General features: G+C 46.2%; 1 protein-coding gene across 2 annotated transcripts in view; it reads left to right on the forward strand.

The window, feature by feature from the left end:
- Window positions 1–22,123, forward strand: part of LOC129863742 (G protein-coupled receptor kinase 6-like) — a 35,305-nt gene that overhangs the window by 8,368 nt on the left and 4,814 nt on the right. For both annotated transcript variants that reach the window (XM_055935973.1, XM_055935974.1), the window contains exons 2-11: window positions 10,669–10,758; window positions 13,771–13,883; window positions 14,331–14,408; window positions 14,496–14,593; window positions 14,723–14,815; window positions 14,924–14,987; window positions 15,176–15,316; window positions 15,454–15,644; window positions 15,917–15,954; window positions 18,126–18,215. In XM_055935973.1, coding sequence (XP_055791948.1) covers window positions 10,669–10,758; window positions 13,771–13,883; window positions 14,331–14,408; window positions 14,496–14,593; window positions 14,723–14,815; window positions 14,924–14,987; window positions 15,176–15,316; window positions 15,454–15,644; window positions 15,917–15,954; window positions 18,126–18,215 — 996 coding nt within the window. The remainder of the gene's footprint in view (window positions 1–10,668; window positions 10,759–13,770; window positions 13,884–14,330; window positions 14,409–14,495; window positions 14,594–14,722; window positions 14,816–14,923; window positions 14,988–15,175; window positions 15,317–15,453; window positions 15,645–15,916; window positions 15,955–18,125; window positions 18,216–22,123) is intronic.

Here is a 22,123-nt window from a genome sequence, read left to right on the forward strand (position 1 = left end):
AATATTCCAGTGTGGTGGGACAAGGTACAGAACGGCAGGAAGGGTCAGGGCAGGCAGAATGGTCAAACCGGGAAAACAGGAACTAGAAACAGACAAGAGCAAGGGTAAACATGCTGGTAGGCTAGACGAACGAAACAAACTGGCAACAGACAACAAAGGTATAAATACACTGGGGATAATGGGGAAGATGGGAGAGACCTGGAGGGGGGGTGGACACAAGCACAAAGACAGGTGTAACAGATCAGGGTGTGACAGTAATCCCCCCTCTAGCGCCGCCACCTGGCGTTCTACCTGGGCACATGCGCGGTTGACCGGGGTGCCGGCATTGGAAATCAGTGATGAGGCCTGGGTCCAGGATGTCCCTAGCGGGGACCCAGCACCTCTCCTACGGCCATAACCCTCCCAGTCAACCAGGCACCTGTCCCGAGGTCGAACCTTCAGGAGATGCCTCACCGTGTACACCGATTGGCCATCGATGAGACGGGGGAGAGGGGTGAGCCTGGAAACAGGAGACAAAGGGCTGTGAGACATGGGTTTGATTCTAGACACACGAAAAGGTGGATGTATAAGGAGGATACGGGGCAACAGAAGACGAACAGCAGAGGGGCTAATGACCTTGGAGATGGGGAAAGGACCGATAAACCCGGGGAGAAAGTTTGCGGGACTCCACCCGCTCTTGTTCAGGGAAGAGCGGGGTTTGATAACCCAGGGAACACTCAAAGGGCGAGAGACTCGTGGCAGAGCAAGGAAAGGTGTTGCAGGCGTATTCGACCCACACTAGTTGCTGGCTCCAGGTGGTGGGGTTGGCGGAGGCCAGGCAGTGAAGAGTCGACTCCAAGTCTTGGTTGGCTCGCTCCGACTGGCCGTTGGACTAGGGGTTGAACCCACAGGACATGCTGGCCGACGACCCAATGAGTGTGCCAAACGCCTTCCAGAACCGTGACGAGAATTATTATAATTTTTTTATTTAACCTTTATTTAACTAGGCAAGTCAGTTAAGAACAAATTCTTATTTACAATGACGGCCTACCCAGTCGGAGACCATGTCCAATGGGAGTCCATGGATCCGGAAGACGTGCTGCACCGTGAGCTGGGCCGTCTCTTTGGCAGAGGGTAGCTTGGGTAGAGGAATGAAGTGGGCAGTTTTGGAAAACCCGGTCCACTACTGTCAAAATGGCGATGTTGCCATCAGACGGGGGGAGATCCGTGACAAAGTCCAGGGATATGCGAGACCAGGGACGGTGAGGGACAGGCTGAGGTTGAAGGAAACCACCCGGAGCTTGCAGAGGAGTCTTGTTCTGCGCACAGATCGTGCATGCAGTGACGAATGCAGAGACGTCAGGCCCACTAAAAGCGTTGTCGCACAAAGGCCAGGGTTTGACGGGAGCCCGGGTGGCAGGCAAGCCTGGAGGAGTCGGCCCACTCCAGGACCGAGGAGCGGACCACGTCAGGAACAAACATCCGGTTATCTGGGCCTCCCCCCAGGGTTTTGCTGAGAATGCCTCACGAACCTGCTTCCCTATTCCCCAGCTGAATGCAATCGCCAGGCACAAGGTGGGAAGGATTGTCTCGTGTTCCGGGGTTCTAGTCGTGGGGCTATAGCGGCATGACAGAGCATCCGGCTTGACATTCTTGGATCCCAGTCGGTATGAGAGGGAGAAGTTGAACCGGGAGAAAAGCAGGGCCCCACTAGCTTGCCTGGAATTGAGACGCTTGGCGGGCGGAGATATTCCAGGTTCTTGTAGCCGGTCCAAACAATGAACGGATGTTCCACCCCCTTCCAGCCAGTGCCTCCACTCCTCCAACGCCATCTTCGCCGTGATGAGCTCACAATTCCCCACATCGTAGTTCCTCTCCATGGCATAGAGGCGATGGGAGGAGGTGGCGCAGGAAGGTAACTTGAGGTCCAGGGCAGAATACTGGGACAGTACAGTCTCCACTCCAACATCCGAAGCACTGAACTGAAGTCATCCACTACGAACTGGTGGGATGGGGCAGGATGAACCAAGATGGGAGCTGTGGTGAAACCGTGTTTATGAAACCGTGTTTGAGATCCCGGAACGCCCGGTCAGCAACTGGGGGCCACGTGAACGGAACCTTGGGAGAGGTGAGTGCAGACAGGGGGGAAGACAGGGTGCTGTAACCCTGAATAAAGCGGCAATAAAAGTTGGCGAATCCCAGAAAACATTGCAGCTGCACCCTGGACTTAGGCTGGGCCCAATCCACCACCGCTCTTACCTTCCCGGGATCCATCTGTACACTCCCTGCAGTGATGATGTAACCCAGGAAGGGGATAGTGGAGCAATGGAATTCACACTTCTCTGCTTTCACAAAAAGCTGGTTCTCCAGGAGGCGTTGGAGAACCTGTTGGACGTGGAGCACGTGTTCTTGGGCGGAGAGGGAGAAGACGAGGATGTCGTCGAGGTAGACGAAGACGAACCGGTTCAACATGTCGCGGAGAACATCATTAACCAGAGCCCGGAACACAGCTGGGGCGTTGGTAAGGCCAAATGGCATGACCAGATACTTGTAGTGACCGCTGGCCGTGTTGAAGGCAGTCTTCCACTCGTCCCCTTCCCGTATCCACACCAGGTGGTATGCGTTCTGTAGGTCCAGCTTGGAGAACACAGTGGCCCCCTGGAGCGGCTCGAAGGCCGAGGAGATGAGTGGTAGCTGTTCTTCACCGTGATGTCGTTGAGGACCCAGTAATCGATGCACTGGCGCAGGGTTTTGTCCTTCTTCTCCACAAAGAAGAGCCCTGAGCCGGCGGGGGAGACAGAAGGACGGATTAAACCTGGAGCTAGGAAGTCCTCAATGCAGGTCTCCATAACATTGGTCTCCGGATCCGACAGAGAGTACAGTCGTCCCCGGGGCGGAGTGGTACCTGGGAGAAGGTCAATCCCACAGGCCTTACTGAACACCTCCCGGAGGTCCTGGTACTCCGCGGGAATGACGGAGAGGTCCGGGGCAACTTCCAAGCTCCCAGGAAGACGTCCCGGGACAGGATGCGCTGACTTCAGGCAATGAGCGTGGCAGAACGGGCTCCAGTCCATGAAGGCACCAGCCAACCAGTCAATAAGGGGATTCGTGTCGCTGGAGGCAAGAGAATCCTAGTACCACGGGAACCTGAGGAGACTTAAGGAGCAGGAATTGGATTGTCTCGCTGTGGTTCCCTGACGCACGTAGGTTGATGGGGGTGGTATTGTGGGTGACCTGGCCTATAGAGCGGCTGTCCAGCACTCTAACGTCCATGGGAATGGAGAGGGGCTGAGTGGGGAGGCCCAGCTCGGACGCCAGGGTAGTGTCCATAAAGCTCTCATCGGCCCCAGAGCCGGTAGTTCCCGGGCTGCAAGCTCATCCTTTGCTTCTTCCGATACTCCGTGCAGGAACATGTCGAAACAGTGCTTCCGGATTCCAGGCACTCTCAGCTGCATAGTCTGCTACACTGCGGGAGTAACATCCAGGCAGCCTCTCTCCCAGACAATGAAGCGTCGAAAACCGGTCCGAGGGGAAGCAGGAGGACTGCAGCTCAATGATGAGGGAACACTGAGCGAGAAACACTGACAGGTGCCCGACTCCATCGAAGCGTTCCGAGGGAAGTAAGCAGGGTTCCCGGGAAACCGGGGTGACAGCGCTACTAACAGCCGGGTTACTGAGGGGCTGGGAGGTTACCGTCGTGGTAAGCTGCCTAACAGACAACCCGCGGAATTGCTCCAGCAATGTGTTCAACACAGTCATGGCGTTTGGCTAAGGTCTGGAACCCTTCCATAAGACCATGAAGCAACACCTCGTGCCATCCAATGGTGGCTCCTTGGGAAGAGAAGGTGTTACGGAGCTGGTCCAAGTCTGCTTGGTCAGTCTTGGCCAGTTCGTACTGTCAAGGTTTAGGGAAGACCCAGATGCAGACAGTGTCAAAGTAACAAACGTTTATTACAAGCACAAAGACTGGTGAAATAGATCAGGGTGTGACAAAACAAATTAAAATATATTTTATATTTGAGATTCTTCATAGTTGCCACCCTTGAATGAGTAGGTGTGTCCAAACTTTTGACTAGTACTGTACATTCTTATGAACGTCCCGACATTTTTATGAATGTCACGTCCAGTGAGCTCCACAAGTATTGGGACAGTGACACATTGTTGTTGTTTTGGCTCTGTACTCCAACACTTTGGATTTGAAATGATACATTGAATATGAGGTTAAAGTGCAGAATGTCGGATTTAATTTGAGGGGATTTTTATACATATCGGGTTAACCGTTTAGAAATTACAGCACTTTTTGTACATTTTAGGGGACCAAAAGTTAAGCATTTGGTCCCATATTCATAGCACGCAATGACTACATCAAGTTTGTGACTACAAATTTGTTGGATACATTTTCTGTTTGTTTTGGTAGTGTTTCAGATGATTTTGTGCCCAATAGAAATGAATGGTAAATAATGTATTGTGTCATTATGGAATCACTTTTATTGTAAATAAGAATATAATATTTCTGAACACTTCTATAATAATGTGGATGCTAACACATGATTACGGATAATCCTGATTGAATCGTGAATAATGATGAGTGAGGTAGAGACACACGTTGTATCACGTGCTGGAGTACAGAGCCAAAACGACAAAAAATGTGCCACTGTCTCAATACTTTTCGAGCTCACTGTAGAATGTGATTGCAGCTATTGCAGAATGGCAAGTGCCACAATGGACTTCTACCATGTGTGTGCAATACATTCCCTTACCTAACCCGACTGTTAACTTACAGTGATGTCAGAGTGAGTGATTGAGAGTACGGGTCCCAGAGAATGTTACTCCCTTCTGAGGAACTATGTACGTGCTGAAGGATTATGGAAAGGATGTATGATCAAATAAGACTGATTGATACTCCCTTAGAATTAACATGCAGGTATTTTCTACAGTCCTACTTCCTCAACTTTCCTTCCCCACACACACACACACACACACACACACACACACACACACACACACACACACACACACACACACACACACACACACACACACACACAGACAGAAATAGGAATATAAAAGCCTGTCTAAATACTTAAGAAAAGCATCTTTCCTTCCTCCATTCCTTGAAAGAGAAACAATGGAACGTCCATAACGTTTTTTAGGAAAGGCTTTTGTAAAACATGCACCTTACATCAGATCCTCTTGAAACGTTCTCTGTAAGCAAACTTTCATCAAGTTTTTATATGGTCTATAATTGGTTTCTCTCTCTTTTCATTGTCAGTATCCTTTTTCAGCGTGTTGATATCCGTAACATCCATCACAGTTCTGGATGTGATGGGTATTGTATGTATTATATCATAGTTTCAGAAGCATGTGAATTCACTACATGCTTTGTGCTTGTTCTGTGATATACGGTACATTCGGAAAGTATTCAGACCCCTTGACTTTTTCCACATTTTGTTACTTTACAGCCTTAATTCTAAAATGGATTAAATAGTTTTTTCCCCCTCATCAATCTACACACATTACCCCATAATGACAAAGAAAACAGGTTATGAATATTTGCAAAATTCTTAAAGAATTTATACTGAAAGATCACATTTACATAAGTATTCAGACTGTAGGGATGGTGGAAGGTTTCCTCAAGGCGTGACACTTGGCATTCAGGCCAAAGAGTTCAATCTTGGCTTCATCAGACCAAATAATCTTGTTTCTCATGGTCTGAGAGTCTTTAGGTGCCTTTTGGTAAACTCCAAGCGGGCTGTCATGTGCCTTTTACTGAGGAGTGGCTTCCGTCTGGACACTCCACCATAAAGGCCTGATTGTTGGAGTGCTGCAGAGATGATTTTCCTTCTGGAAGGTTCTCCCATCTCCACAGAGGAACTCTGGAGCTCTGCCAGAGTGACCATCGGGTTCTTGGTCACCTCCCTGACCAAGGACATTCTCCCCGATTGCTCAGTTTGGCCTGGCGGCCAGCTCTTGGAAGAGTCTTGGTGCTTCCAAACTTCTTCCATTTAAGAATGATGGAGGCCACTGTGTTCTTGGGGACCTTCAATGCTGCAGAAATTTTTTGGTACCCTTCTCCAGATCTGTGCGTTGGCACAATCCTGTCTCGGAGCTCTACGGACAATTCCTTTCACCTCATGGCTTGGTTTTATCTCTGACATGCACTGTTAACTGTGGGACCTTATATAGACAGGTGTGTGCCTTTCCAAATCATGTCCAATCAATTGAATTTACCACAGGTGGACTTCAATCAAGTTGTAGAAACATCTCAAGGATCATCAATGAAAACAGGATGCACCTGAGCTCAATTTTGAGTCTCATAGCAAAGGGTCTGAACAGTTATGTGTCACGTTCCTGACCTGTTTTCCTTTGTTTTGTATTTATTTTAGTTGGTCAGGGCGTGAGTTGGGTGGGTTGTCTATGGTTGATTTTCTATGTTGGGATTTTGTGTTCGGCCTGGTATGATTCTCAATCAGAGACAGCTGTCAATCGTTGTCCCTGATTGAGAATCATACTTAGGCAGCCAGGGTTTCACTTGTGTTTTGTGGGTGTTTGTTCCTGTGGAGGTTTTGTTGCCACAGAGGACGGTTTCGGTTTTGTCACGTTGGTTGTTTTTGTATTTTGAAGTGTTTTGTTGATTTTCATTAAAAGAATGAACACTAACCACTCTGCGTTTTGGTCCCCACCTTCTGTCAGCGAGGACAGCCGTAACAGAAACACCCACCACAAGAGGACCAAGCGGAGTGGAGAAGGGCAGCGACAGCAGCAGAGACAGACAGAGGAATGGACATGGGAAGACGTCTTGAATGGCAAGGGTTGCTACACATGGGAGGAGATCCTGGCTGGAAAGGATCGCCTCCCATGGGAACAGCTGGAGGCAGCGAGGAGAGCAGAGGCAACCGGAGAGAGGAACCGGAGGTATGAGGGTACGCAGCTAGCACGGAAGCCCGAGAGGCTCACCCCAAAAAATTCTTGGGGGGGGGATAAAGGGGAGTGTGGCGAAGCCTGGTTGGATACCTAGCCAACTCCCCGGGCTTACCGTGGAGTGAGAGGGCGTCGTACTGGTCAGACACTGTGTTATGCGGTGGAGCGCACGGTGTCCCCAGTACGCGTGCTTAGCCCAGTGCGGGCTATTCCACCTTGCCGCACTGGTAGGGCTAGGTTGGGCATCGAGCCGGGTGCCATGAAGCCGGCCCAACATATCTGGCCTCCAGTACGTCTCCTCGGGCCGGCGTACATGGCACCAGCCTTACAGGTGGTGTCCCCGGTTCGCCTGCATAGCCCAGTGCGGGCTATTCCACCTCGCCGCACTGGCAGGGCTACGGGGACCATTCAACCTGGTAAGGTTGGGGAGGCTCGGTGCTCAAGAGCACGTGTCCTCCTTCACGGTCCGGTATATCCGGCGCCACCTTCCCACTCCAGCCCAGTACCATCAGTGCCGACACCACGCACCAGGCTTCCAGTGCGTTTCCAGAGCCCTGTTCCTCCTCCACGCACTCTCCCTGTGGTGCGTGTCTCCAGCCCAGTGCCTCCAGTTCCGGCACCACGCACCAGGCCTACTGTGCGCCTCAGCAGGTCAGAGTCGGCCGTCTGCCCAACGCCGCCTGCGCTGCTTGCCTGCTCAGCGCTGCCCGAACTGTCTGCCTGCCCAGCGTGGTCTGAACTGTCTGCCTGCCCAGCGCTGCCCGTCTGTCCCGAGCCTTCAGAGCCGTCCAGCCAGGACCAGCCAGAGCCGCCCAGCCAGGACCAGCCAGAGCCGCCCAGCCAGGACCAGCCAGAGCCGCCCAGCCAGGACCAGCCAGAGCCGTCCAGCCAGGACCAGCCAGAGCCGTCCAGCCAGGACCAGCCAGAGCCGTCCAGCCAGGACCAGCCAGAGCCGTCCAGCCAGGACCAGCCAGAGCCGTCCAGCCAGGAGCTGCCGGAGCCAGCCAGCCAGAATCCGCCAGCCAGGATCCGCCAGCCAGGATCCGCCAGAGCCAGCCAGCCAGGATCCGCCAGAGCCAGCCAGCCAGGATCCGCCAGAGCCAGCCAGCCAGGATCCGCCAGAGCCAGCCAGCCAGGATCCGCCAGAACCAGCCAGCCAGGATCCGCCAGAGCCAGCCAGCCAGGATCCGCCCCTCAGTCCGGTGCTGCCCCTCATTCCGGTGCTGCCCCTCAGTCCGGTGCTGCCCCTCAGTCCGGTGCTGCCCCTCAGTCCGGTGCTGCCCTTTGGAATAGTGGGATTGACATGGAGGGTGGATATTGGGAGGAGGCCATGGAAGCGGGGGTTGACTATGGTGGGGTGGGGACCACGACCAGCGCCAGAGCCGCCACCGTGGACAGACGCCCACCCAGACCCGCCCCTAGACTTTGTGCTGGTGCGACCGGATTTCGCACCTTAAGGGGGGGTTCTGTCACGTTCCTGACCTGTTTTCCTTTGTTTTGTATTTATTTTAGTTGGTCAGGGCGTGAGTTGGGTGGGTTGTCTATGGTTGATTTTCTATGTTGGGATTTTGTGTTCGGCCTGGTATGATTCTCGATCAGAGACAGCTGTCAATCGTTGTCCCTGATTGAGAATCATACTTAGGCAGCCAGGGTTTCACTTGTGTTTTGTGGGTGTTTGTTCCTGTGGAGGTTTTGTTGCCACACAGGACGGTTTCGGTTTTGTCACGTTGGTTGTTTTTGTATTTTGAAGTGTTTTGTTGATTTTCATTAAAAGAATGAACACTAACCACTCTGCGTTTTGGTCCCCACCTTCTGTCAGCGAGGACAGCCGTAACAGTTATGTAAATAAGATATTTCAGTTTTTTATTGTTAATACATTTGCCAAAAAATCAAAAAACCTGTTTTTGCTTTGTCATTATTGGGTATTGTGTGCAGATTGATGAGGGGGGAAAAAATATTTAATCAAATTTAGAATAATGTTGTGACGTAACAAAATTTGGAAAAAGTCAAGGGGTCTGAATACTTTCCGAATGCACTGTGTTCTTCAGACTTTTACTTTAAGCAATTGTTGATATCTTGAAAATTATAGGTTCTAGCTAAGATTCTCTTGGAAATATATATGCTGAAATACATTTGTCATATATGGCAGTACTGTTTTTTAGAGAGAAAGATAAGTGTCCTTTTCAAATGCAAGCCCCCCAAAATATACTGACTTCATCCAGTGTCCAGAAAAGTGGATTGGCAGTATAGGCACGGCTATGGTCTTAATTGCATGCTTTGTTACAATGTTTCAGAAACATTTAAATATTCCAAAATGTTTTTATTTAACTGGTAAAGGTACATTTTTAAATACATCAAGAGAAAAAAATGACCTATTAGGGTGTGGTGCCAGGCCATATATTATCCAGGCTACATGTATGCAATCCTAATATACTATGCTTTCTACAGGATTTTTTAAAAACATTCCAAATGACAACAAATGTGTTGTGATAGATTTTAAAACCAAGAAATGTTTAAGATTCGAATGTCTATTTCAGACCCTGTAACATCCACAACGGTTGTTTTTCCTCTGTAAAGTACTCATGGAAATGACACATTTCTTTTAATGATTGTTTATGTGTTCAACCAAGCCTTTCCTTCCAACTGACAATGCATGTTTTGACCTAAGGTCTACAAACTCAGACTTTTGCTAATATGTTCAGTCTGCCCAAAAAGTTGGTCCATTTCATGTAACCTACGTTACGCTTCTTATTTGCTTTTTCTCCAACATCCGCTTTTCGGGGTATACCCTCCCCAACGGGTACTGTAGACACCAGTGGAGGCTGCTGACGGGAGGATGGCTCATTACCACGAGCCCGTCCTCCCCAATTAAGGTGCCACCAACCTCCTGTGGTAGGCACACACATCAAAAGTTGAATTTATATTTTGTTTGTCCATTCTGTGAGACATTAATGTTGGGATTTTGCGTGAGGTCACAAAACAGGTTGGACTCCTCTCTAGATTCCATCTGTCAACGACATCATCAGTAGGGGACACCTGTAAGCAGGAAACAGCTACTGTTTACACTGTGAGTGTGTGTGTGTTTTTGGTTTTACTATCCTTATGGGGACCAGACATTTTGGACAAGTTCAGACAAGTGGGGACATTTTGTTGGTCCCCACAAAGAAAAAGGCTATTTTAGGCATAGAGGTTAGGTTTAGGGTTTGGTTTACAATTAGTGTTAGAATTAGGGTTAGGGAAAATAGGATTTTGAATGGGAATCAATGGTTTGGTCCCAAACGTACGTGCGTGCGTGCGTGCGTGCGTGTGTGTGTGTGTAGGATGCAGTGCTACTGCATGTGGACCCATAGGCTTTGTTCTTGCTCCTATAGCTATTTATAGATCTCTCTTTTGGAGTGGATGGATGCCAGGGCTGGAACCTGATTGACAACGAAACTATACACACACACACACTGGAACAAAGGCTGTTGTTGACATACTGATAGTAATCTATTTCCAGTGTGTTGAGGTGAACGAAAAGGTAAACAGAGCAAAGACCTTCAGGCTAAGGTTGTAACTGCTCAACTAGAAGCCTGAATCTGACCTGTTATTGTTTATCTATTTCTTTTATTTCTGAAGCCACCTGTTAACATATCACACACAATACATAACCCAAAGGGTTGAATAAACTCACATGCTTTTGGGTAAGAAAAACAGTATACTATGACAGCTCAGCTGTAATATCAAATGTCTTCTCATTCTTCCCTACCCTATTGCATCTCTCTCCAGGTGGAGGAGGAAAAGGCAGGAGTAGGAAATGGAGAATGATGCTGCGCTTCCCTCACATCAGCCAGTGTATGGAGCTGGGCAATACCATCGGTCAGTGTGTGTGTGTGTGTGTGTGTGTTTATATATATATATACAGTGGGGCAAAAAAGTATTTAGTCAGCCACCAATTGTGCAAGTTCTCCCACTTAAAAAGATGAGAGAGGCCTGTAATTTTCATCATAGGTACACTTCAACTATGACAGACAAAATGAGAAAAATAAATCCATAAAATCACGTTGTAGGATTTTTAATGAATTTATTTGCAAATTATGGTGGAAAATAAGTACCACCTCATCAGGATCATGCCCAGGCATTGTAGGGAGGTCATACAGGCACGTGGAGGCCACACACACTACTGAGCCTCATTTTGACTTGTTTTAAGGACATTAGATCAAAGTTGGATCAGCCTGTAGTGTGGTTTTCCACTTTAATTTTGAGTGTGACTCCAAATCCAGACCTCCATGGGTTGATACATTTGATTTCCATTGATAATTTTTGTGTGATTTTGTTGTCAGCACATTCAACTATGTAAAGAAAAAACGATTTAATAAGAATATTTCATTCATTCAGATCTAGGATGTGTTATTTTAGTGTTCCCTTTATTTTTTTGAGCAGTGTATATACTGTATATATATTAGGGCTGTGCTCCGTTCATAATTTTGAAATTGACTCCCATTCAACTCATGAGTTGAAATTTGAATTGAATTGACCACACCCAACAGGATGAAGAATTTTAATTTCAATGTCAGGAAGTAGAATTTAATTTGGTTCAATTCAAAGAAATTCCACTCAATCGTTGAACATGAGAGTTTCATTGAATCTGACAGGTCACACTTCCAGATAGCAAAGAATATACAACATCTGTATAAAAAAATGTATATGCTCTTTGAAACTTAATAGCCAATTATAGTTCCACCAACCATTGCATTTGATTGGAAAAGAAATGTAAGGCTTCAGGGTCAACTTGAGGGTTAAACGAATGCATTCTGGGAAATTTATTATTTTTCCCATATTGAACAAAATTAAAGTGATTACTGAAATATAATAACTTAGAATATTCACATACAGGTTTTGTTATCCTTGATCATATATTTTAAGGTTTTGTCTTGAAAATCTATTGTTTCAACAATATTTCATATGCATGTACAGTTGAAGTCAGAAGTTTACATACACCTTAGCCAAATACATTTAAACTCAGTTTTTCACAATTACTGACATTTAATCCTAGTAAAAATGCCCTGTCTTAGGTCAGTTAGGATCACCACACTATTTTAGAATGTGAAATGTATAGTAGAGAGAATGATTTATTTCAGCTTTTATTTATTTCATCACATTCCCAGTGGGTCAGAAGTTTACTTACACTCAATTAGTATTTGGTAGCATTGCCTTTAAATTGTTTAACTTGGGTCAAACGTTTTGGGTAGCCTTCCACAAGCTTCCCACAATAAGTTGGGTGAATTTTGGCCCATTCCTCCTGACAGAGCTGGTGTAACTGAGTCAGGTTTGTAGGCCTCCTTGCTCGCACATGCTTTGTCAGTTCTGCACACAAATTTTCTATGGGATTGAGGTCAGGGCTTTGTGATGGCCACTCCAATACCTTGACTTTGTTGTACTTAAGCCATTTTGCCACAACTTTGGAAGTATGCTTGGGGTCATTGTCCATTTGGAAGACCCGTTTGCGACCAAGCTTTAACTTCCTGACTGATGTCTTGAGATGTTGCTTCAATATATCCACATAATTTTCCTGCCTCATGATACCATCTATTTTGTGAAGTGCACCAGTCCCTCCTGCAGCAAAGCACCCCCACAACATGATGCTGCCATCCCCGTGCTTCACGGTGGGATGTTGTTCTTCGGCTTGCAAGCCTCCCCCTTTTTGCTCCAAACATAACGATGGTCATTATGGCCAAATAGTTCTATTTTTGTTGGAGCCAGACCAGAGGAAATTTCTCCAAAAAGTATGATATTTGTCCCCATGTGCAGTTGTAAACCGTAGTCTGGCTTTTTAATGGCGGTTTTGGAGCAGTGGCTTCTTCCTTGCTGAGCGGCCTATCAGGTTATGTCGATATAGGACTTGTTTTAGTGTGGATATAGATACTTTTGTACCTGTTTCCTCCAGCATCTTCACAAGGTCCTTTGCTGTTGTTCTGGGATTGATTTGCACTTTTCGCACCAAAGTACGTTCATCTCTAGGAGACAGAATGCGTCTCCTTCCTGAGCGGTATGATGGCTGCCTGGTCCCATGGTGTTTATACATGCGTACTATTGTTTGTACAGATGAATGTGGTACCTTCAGGTGTTTGGAAATTGCTCCCAAGGATGAACCAGACTTGTGGAGGTCTACAAACTTTTTTCTGAGGTCTTGGCTGATTTCTTTTGATTTTCCCATGATGTCAAGCAAAGAGGCACTGAGTTTGAAGGTAGGCCTTGAAATACCTCCACAGTACACCTCCAATTGACTCAAATGATGTCAATTAGCCTATCAGAAGCTTCTAAAGCCATAACATAATTTTCTGGAATTTTCCAAGTCGTTTAAAGGCACAGTCAACTTAGTGTATGTAAACTTCTGACCCACTGGAATTGTGATACAGTGAATGAGTGAAATAATCTGTTTGTAAACAATTTTTGGAAAAATGACTTGTGTCATGCACAAAGTAGATGTTCTAACCGACTTTGTGAAATTTGAAATTTGTGGAGTGGTTGAAAAACGAGTTTTAATGACTCCAACCTAAGTGTATGTAAAATTCCGACTTCAACTGTATATAACGACATGTTTGATGTTTTATGTACAATATGTATATTTGTATAGGCTACACCTAATATGCAATAGAAGAGGCTTTTGAATTTCAATTAATTTCACTGAATTCAGTTCTATTGCCTTTAGTACCAATTTCAATTGAAATTCTGTATCATGTTCACTACTTCCATTCAAAATGATTTATGACGCATTCTCAATTCAATTCTGAATTGAGCACAACCCTGGTGTGTATGTGTGTCTATGTGCATGTGTGAGTGCACATTTTGTATGTGTAATACTGTATGTTTGTAATGTGTTTGTTTCAGCGAGAGACTACTCCAGTTTGTGTGTGAAGCAGCCTATTGGCAGACAACTATTCTGTCTCTTCTGTCAGAGCAAACCTGAGCTACGGCACTGCAACTCCCTACTGGACAAAATGGTATGATCCACTATATAGGCCTTATTCACTGTGAAGGAGGTGGTATGGTCAATTTTGGGGGAGATGACCCGACAGAATGCTGTGAGCTGATGTTAAAGTACACTCTGCTGAAAGACCTGTGTCATAGCAAAGTGATGCCATATTCCCGAAGGGTGTGTGTTTTGGGCACAGCCAGGAAAGAGTTCTAACATGATAACTTTGTTAGAAACGTAAAGTATGTTACAGTATGCAGAAGACGACTTATGTCTACTGGGTTATAAATAACTGTTATTCATATCTCTCTGTATTTCCTTATTGGCCTGGACTCAATGGCATGCTGAGATTTAGTGACCTGGGTCGTTCATGAAGAACGATCAAGCAATCAGTGACAGATCCTAGACAGAGATCTTCAAAATTCATGTTGACAAAACAGGAATCACAAGTGCAGATGTCTTTGAATTTTTACAGGGGGAGTATGAGGTGCAATCAGATGAAGATAGGAAGAGTTTTGGCATGCAAATCATTAACAGGTTCCTCAGTAGACAGGTACCGTCTTTACACACCGACACACACACTAAAAGGTTGATTTCTCACTAGATTCGTGCTAAGTAACTGTGTATGTTCTCCTGCCAGTCGTCTGAGTGTGTACAGGTTGTGGAGAGCTATGGTAAGAGGTGCAGAGAGAGTCTGGAGGTGTGGCACGGTAGAGACATCTTCATTGACTGCACAGAGTGAGTCTGACCCCTGTCCTAACCACAGATCTCTAAACCCTGACCTCCCTCTTACTCCAACCTTCCCCGTGTTGCTCTGAATGTGTGTGCTGGGAAGTAATTCACCCTTCTTTCACTGTGTACTTACAGTGACCTCCATGAGTTCCTGAGTGGTGCCCCCTTCCTTCAGTACCTGCAGAGCATGTACTTTGAGCGTTTTCTGCAGTGGAAGATGGTAGAGAGGTCAGTGCATATGGATGGGTGTGTGTTTGACTGAGTAATCAAACTAAGTGAGATATGTCCCCACGTGCTTGACACCCAGCCACTAACTGTGTACTGCTCTCCCCCCAGACAGCCCGTTACCAAACACACCTTCAGACAGTACAGGATGCTGGGCAACGGAGGCTTCGGGGAGGTTAGGCTTCTTTCACTACAAAACAAACATGTTTTCACAAAGTTTTGGAGAGAAATCAAAACTCTGAAAACATAGAGCCCAAATCCAAATTGAGATACAAATTATTAACTACAATTTTGATAGTGAGGATTCAGCTCATACAATCTCCTCCTCCCCATCCTTTTCTCCCTTCCTCCCCTCTCCCCCAGGTGTGGGCATGCCAGGTGCGAGCCTCTGGGAAGATGTATGCGTGTAAGAAGCTGGAGAAGACTCACATGAAGAAGAGGAGAGGAGAGGCCATGGCCCTCAACGAGAAACAGATACTGGAAAAGCTCAACAGCAGATTTGTGGTAGGGTTCTTCACACAATCCGACTCTCTCTCTCCATCCTCTTCTCTTTCTTTCCATCCTTTTCTCTCATCCCCTCTTTCCTTTTTGTCTCTCTATGTCCTCTCTTCCCCTCCATCCTCCCACAACTCTATCGCTAGGTGAGTCTGGCGTATGCGTATGAGACCAAACGATCTCTTTGTCTGGTGCTAAGCATGATGAACGGAGGAGACCTGCGGTTCCACATCTATAACATGGGTCCTCCAGGCCTGCAGCCGGCCAGGGTCCAGTTCTATGCTGCTGAGGTCTGCTGTGGTCTCCACCACCTCCACCAGAGGAACATTGTCTACAGGTCAGTAGACACTGGGCTCTGTCCTGATTCGACACTCTTTTCCAGAAGTGTGCACTCGCACACTCTCCCCCTTCATGGATTTAAAAGCATAGGATTGGTGTAAGCATTGACTGGAAGGAGTTGGCCCCCGTTGTTAAATCTGTGCCAGAAATTGTTTGCCCACTTCTTGCACACTTCTGGAAAAGGGTGGAGAACTGGAACACAACCAGATTAAAACAGAATGTAAGATTGAAAAGGCACTGTACTGACTTCTGTCTTGGTTTTTGTTGCAGGGATCTAAAACCGGAGAACATACTTCTGGATGACAATGGTACTTTTAGTTGGCACTTTAATAATATCGCAATCCAGGAGCGCAACTTTGGTTTTAGAAGTGGGGGGGGGGGGGACATAATTATTATTATCCAGCCAGATAAACACTCCAAACAAAAGTTGAAAGTTGCGCCCCTGTCACAACCTTATCTGTGCTTCACGGCCAGATCAGATCACTCTTCCATCAATGCAGAATCTAGTTTCCCCAAGCAGGATATCCTGGTGACGTAATTTCAGGTTTTCTTTTCACATAAACGGTTGGTCTATCAGGAAGTAAGTTAACAGTGTGTGATAAGCGGGTCTAGTATATATTTAGATCAACTTATTTGCACCTGTTCCAAGCTTGGCAGTGTGTTGGAAGCACCTATAGAATATATCAACCATACCACTGAAATTAGTAACTACCTCACAAGATACACACACACACACACACACACACACACACACACACACACACACACTGCCAATGTCACCTGCCAGAAACATCCTACTTCTTCCCTCATATACAGTGCATTCGTAAAGTATTCAGACCCCTTCACTTTTTCCACATTTTGTTACGTTACAGCCTTATTCGACATTGGATTACATTGAATAGGGAAAAAATTATAATCTACACCCAATACCCCATAATGACAAAGCAAAAACTGGTTTAGTAATTTTTGCAATTTACTCAAAATAAAAACAGAAATCACATTTACATACTGTAAGTATTCAGACCCTTTACTTATTACTTTGTTGAAGCACCTTTGGCAGCAATTACAGCCTCGAGTCTTCTTAGGTATGATGCTACAAGCTTGGCACACCTGTATTTTGGGAGTTTCACCCATTCTTCTCTGCAGATCCTCTCAAGCTCTGTCAGGTTGGATGGGGAGCGTCGCTGCACAGCTATTTTCAGGTCTCTCCAGAGATGTTAATTCGGGTTCAAGTCTGTGCTCTGGCTGGGCCACTCAAGGACATTCAGAGACTTGTCCCGAAGCCACTCCTGCGTTGTCTTGGCTGTGTGCTTAGGGTTGTTGTCCTGTTGGAAGGTGAACCTTCGCCCCAATAGGAGGTTCTGAGCGATCTGGAGAAGATTTTCATCAAGGATCTCTCTGTACTTTGCTCCGTTCGTCTTTCCCTCGATCCTGACTAGTCTCCCAGTCCCTGCCACTGAAAACATTTCCACAGATGTGACGCTTGGCATTCATGCCAAAGACTTCAATCTTGGTTTCATCAGACCAGAGAATCTTGTTTCTCATAGTCCGAGAGTCCTTTTGGTGTCTTTTGGCAAACTCCAAGAGGGCTGTCATGTGTCTTTTACTGAGGAGTGCCTTCCGTCTGGCCACTACCATAAAGGCCTGATTAATAGAGTCCTGCAGATGGTTGTCCTTCTGGAAGGTTCTCCCATCTCTACAGAGGAACTCTGGAGCTCTGTCAGAGTGACCACTGGGTTCTTGTTCACCTCCCGGACCAAGGCCCTTCTCCCCCGATTGCTCAGTTTGGCCAGTCGGTCAGCTCTAGGAAGAGTCTTGGTGGTTCAAACTTCTTCCAACTTCTTCCTCAGATGGAGGCCACTGTGTTCTTGGGGACCTTCAATGCTGCACAATTGTTTTGGTATCCTTCCCCAGATCTGTGACTCGACACAATCCTGTCTCGGAGCTCTACGGACAGTTCCTACGACTCCATGGTTTGGTTTTTGCTCCGACATGCACCGTCAACTGTTGGACCGTACATAGACAGGTGTGTGCCTTTCCAAATCATGTACAATCAACTGAATTTACCACAGGGGGACTTCAATCACGTTGCAGAAACATCTCAAGGATGATCAATGAAAACAGGATGCAACTAAGCTCAATTTCGAGTCTCGTAGCAAAAGGTTGTAATACTTACGTAGGTATCTGTTTTTTATTTTCAATAAATTTGAATAAAAAAATAAAAAAAAACTGTTTTTGCTTTCTCATTATGGGGTATTGTGCGTAGATTGATGAGGAACATTTTTATTTAATCAATTTTAGAATAAGGCCGTAACGTAAAAAAATTTGGAAAAAGTGAAGGGGTCTGAACACTTTCCAAATGCACTGTACTTTGTGTTCCATGATTTTCCCTGTCATGGGAAAACGTCAATCTACGTGAAATAATCTGTAGCTACCATACTATATGAACTAATGCTCCACTTATCCCCTCCTCTCTTAGGGCACATCCGTATCTCAGACCTGGGCCTGGCGGTGAAGCTATCTGAAGGGAATCTGGTACGAGGCAGGGTGGGGACCCTGGGTTACATGGGTACGTGGCGCAAACCTACTGTACACTTACAGGTTGTAGTGGTGATTCCCTATGAAAAGCCGCGGGCACAGGAGAGAGCTGTCCACAAGAATCAACTCTCCAAACGTTACTCCTGTCGGGTGAAGTTCCCATTTATTGCGCGTTTAAAATAGAAATAGCTCCAATACACATATTCCTTTACAAAAGGTGCAGAGAGAAGCATTTTATAAGCTGTATCTGTGATATGGTTAAGAACTGAATGCGCTCTCCTCTCAACTGTGCTTACCCCTTCCTGGTCACCTGTGCTACCTACACACACGACCAGTGACCCCACCATATAGTGTACAAAACAAGTTAAAATAGCCCTTGACAGACAACATATACACAACACATAAACAGAACAAAATGGCTCCTACACACCGGCCCCTAATTGTTCTCTGACTTAGGGAAGAAACAATTACACAATGTATGTGTGTGGATGTGTCTTCGTGGAGGGATGATCTTCAGGACCAGAGGTTGCTAGCACTTTGCCCCTGTTCAGCATAACAAGTTAAGTTCTGTAGTAGCTCCCGAGTGGCACAGTGGTCTAAGACACTGCATCTCAGTGCAAGAAGCATCACTGCAGTACCTAGTTTGAATCCAGGCTGCATCGGTTCTGACTTAGAATATGTGGACAACTACAAATACCTAGGTGTCTGGTTAGACTGTAAACTCTCCTTCCAGACTCACATTAAACATCTCCAAAATTAAATCTAGAATCGGCTTCCTATTTCGCAACAAAGCATCCTTCACTCATGCTGCCAAGCATACCCTCCTAAAACTGACCATTTTACCAATGTCATTTACAAAATAGCCTCCAACACTCTACTCAACAAATTGGATGCAGTGTGCCATCCGTTTTGTCACCAAAGCCCCATATACTACCCGCCACTGCGACCTGTACGCTCTCGTTGGCTGGCCCTCGCTTCATACTCGTAGCCAAACCCACTGGCTCCAGGTCATCTACAAGTTTCTACTAGGTAAAGCCCCGCCTTATATCAGCTCACTGGCTATAGCAGCACCCACCCGTAGCATGCACTCCAACAGGTATATCTCACTGGTCACCCCCAAAGCCAATTCTTCCTTCGGCCGCCTCTCCTTCCAGTTCTCTGCTGCCAATGACTGGAACAAACTGCAAAAATCACTAAAGCAGGAGACTCTTACCTCCCTCACTAGCTTTAAGCACCAGTTGTCAGAGCAGCTCACATATCACTGCACCTGCACATAGCTCATCTGTAAATACCACATCCAATCTACCTCATCCCCATACTGTATTTATTTATTTATCTTGCTCCTTTGCACCCCAGTATCTCTATTTGCACATTCATCTTCTGCACATTCTACCATTCCAGTGTTGAATTGCTATATTGTAATTACTTCGCCACCATGGCCTATTTATTGCCTTACCTCCCTTATCCTACCTCATTTGCAAATGCTGTATATAGATTTATCTACTGTATTATTTATTGTATGTTTGTTTATTCCATGTGTAACTCTGTGTTGTTGTATGTGTCGAACTGCTTTGCTTTATATTGGCCAGGTCCTAGTTGCAAATGAGAACTTGTTCTCAACTAGCCTACCTGGTTAAATAAAGGTGAAAAAAAAATAATTTGAAATCACATCCGGCCGTGATTAGGAGTCCCATAGGGTGGCGCACAATTGGCCCAGCATCGTCCGGGTTTGGCCGGGGTAGGCCGTCATTGTAAATAAGAATTTGTTCTTAACTGACTTCCCTAGTTAATTTTTTTTAAAGTAGCTTGACCCCAGTGTGCCACTCCTGTGTGTAGATGGGGTGGGCAGTAACAGCAGGGCAGACACTCTGTCCTGGGTTGCCACCACCTTCTCCTAAGGGACCGCCAGAGACCCACACCAATCGGATCCATCTCCAACACGGTCGTCACCAGCAGGATCAATGGCCTGTGGAGCATCGCTGCCAATCCACCATTTTGGAGTTTTTAATCTGTCAATTTCTTACATGTTATCAGAGCAGTAGTTCTCCACTTCTTCCTTTACAATCCATCTTCATCTCGTGAAGCCCACTCACCAGAATGTTTGATTATTCAATGACATGATGCCACTCTTTGCCTTTTCACCAATGCGAAGATAATACAGAGCCCAATACTCTGTTCTACTGTTCATAAATGAAGCATCAACATATTTGATAGCATTTCCCTATGAAACACTTGACTCCAATTCCTATTCCACAATGCTTCAATTTACAAAACAAAATGTTCAACTTGGATCGCGTAACAAGAGTTTTGCACACCTACCAATGTCTTTTGATGAGCAATGGCGCGGAAGATTTGGCTCCTGGATTCTTCTCGTTTCGCAGGGAAATGTTTGCCACAACCCTTGTTCGTTGTCACAGGCATAACATGAGCGATTCCAATAACCTGGCATTCTGCATGCAATGATCCATTAGTCCAATTTCCAATCGGAGTTAAGTTCTTACATTTTTAAATGTGATTTTATTAACCCTGACAGGCACGATGACTAGGATGCAATGAGGATTCCCGTCTCCAGCGTGGCTCTCAGCATCTCCATCCAAATGAACAAACGCGCTGGTAACACTCTGCTCTCCGTTTTCATTTATTTTGCAGCAGTTTACCTTTTTGTAGGTGATGTGCAACATGGTAGGATGTTTACGCGAACAAACTTTACGGGTAAGTCTGTGTGCATCCTTTGCTCGTGTTTCCAGGGGTCAGACAACCGAAGCAGACTCCTTTGGATCTTCAACAAGTCCAACTTCTCTCGATGTGTCTTTTTGTTCAGTTCTGTGCATGTGCCTGGACTGTGTTCTCTTTGACAGAACGGACACTGCCGGAGTACCGCACCAGAGGGATTGCCAACCCAGCTCTTTCACTGTTTTCACAGCTGGTGTGACACTGATGGCAAAACCATTTTCCCTCTCTTTCAAAACACTTGACCTATTTACAGGTCCTGAACCTCCCCTCACTGCTGAGGTGGGGGGGGGGGGGGGGGGGGGGGGGGTTCCCTTAGGTTTCCAAACACAGGATGTTATGCTATCCTGGCTAGGCAATCAACAAAAAGGTAACCAGATCAGCAAACCTGGCTCTTCTTCCATTTCTCTTGTAGGTAGCCGACCCTCTTCAATTTTCTTTAAAACTTATATGGCAGCTTTGAGACTATAGCTCTCATTTGTTGGGCTGTCCATTTCCTCCCTATATTGAACATTATCCATAGTGTTGAGGCATCCAGTGAGAAAAACGTTGTAATCTTCAACCCTGATTGGCGACCAGCTTAGAACCTTCTCAATGTAAGCTGTGGCGATTCTATACTCATCTCCAGTGTTTTTTTCCCCAGAAGCCTTTTGGCATCTGCATAATCTCTGTCAGCCTCCACATGTTGGCAACTGCAGACTAGATGTCTGGGTTGGCCCATGGTGAATTGCTCCAAAAAGCACAGCCTGTCTTTGGTGTTCTCGGTACGATCTTCAAAAGCATGTTCAAAGGCACGAACAAAGAACCTGTAGTCCAGTGGGTCACCCTTAAACATTGGTACACTAAGAGGTGATGAGGACAACCTTTGCTGCTTTACCAGTGTTTCCCATGCTTGTTTCCTTTTCAATGCTTCAACTTCAACCAGTAAGAAGGCTGTCTTTTCAGACTGGCGTTTGAGCCAGACCATTCAACAGGATCCTTTTCTGCCTCCTCTGCAGGTAACAAAGCCTTTGTGGACTCATTGAGATCATGCAACTCAACCAACTTTGAGAAATCAGTGCACAACTTTGTCAACCAATTCAACATTTTCGTCGCCCACCATAAGCTTTGTGATCTCATCTCTTTTAATAAGTAAGTGCACTTCTAGATCCTTAGAATTTTTGCAGTTTCCATTGTAGCCATTTTAAAAAGGCACGTAACACTGAACAT

Source organism: Salvelinus fontinalis, chromosome 10 (assembly GCF_029448725.1).
Source record: "Salvelinus fontinalis isolate EN_2023a chromosome 10, ASM2944872v1, whole genome shotgun sequence".
NCBI lineage: Eukaryota > Metazoa > Chordata > Actinopteri > Salmoniformes > Salmonidae > Salvelinus > Salvelinus fontinalis.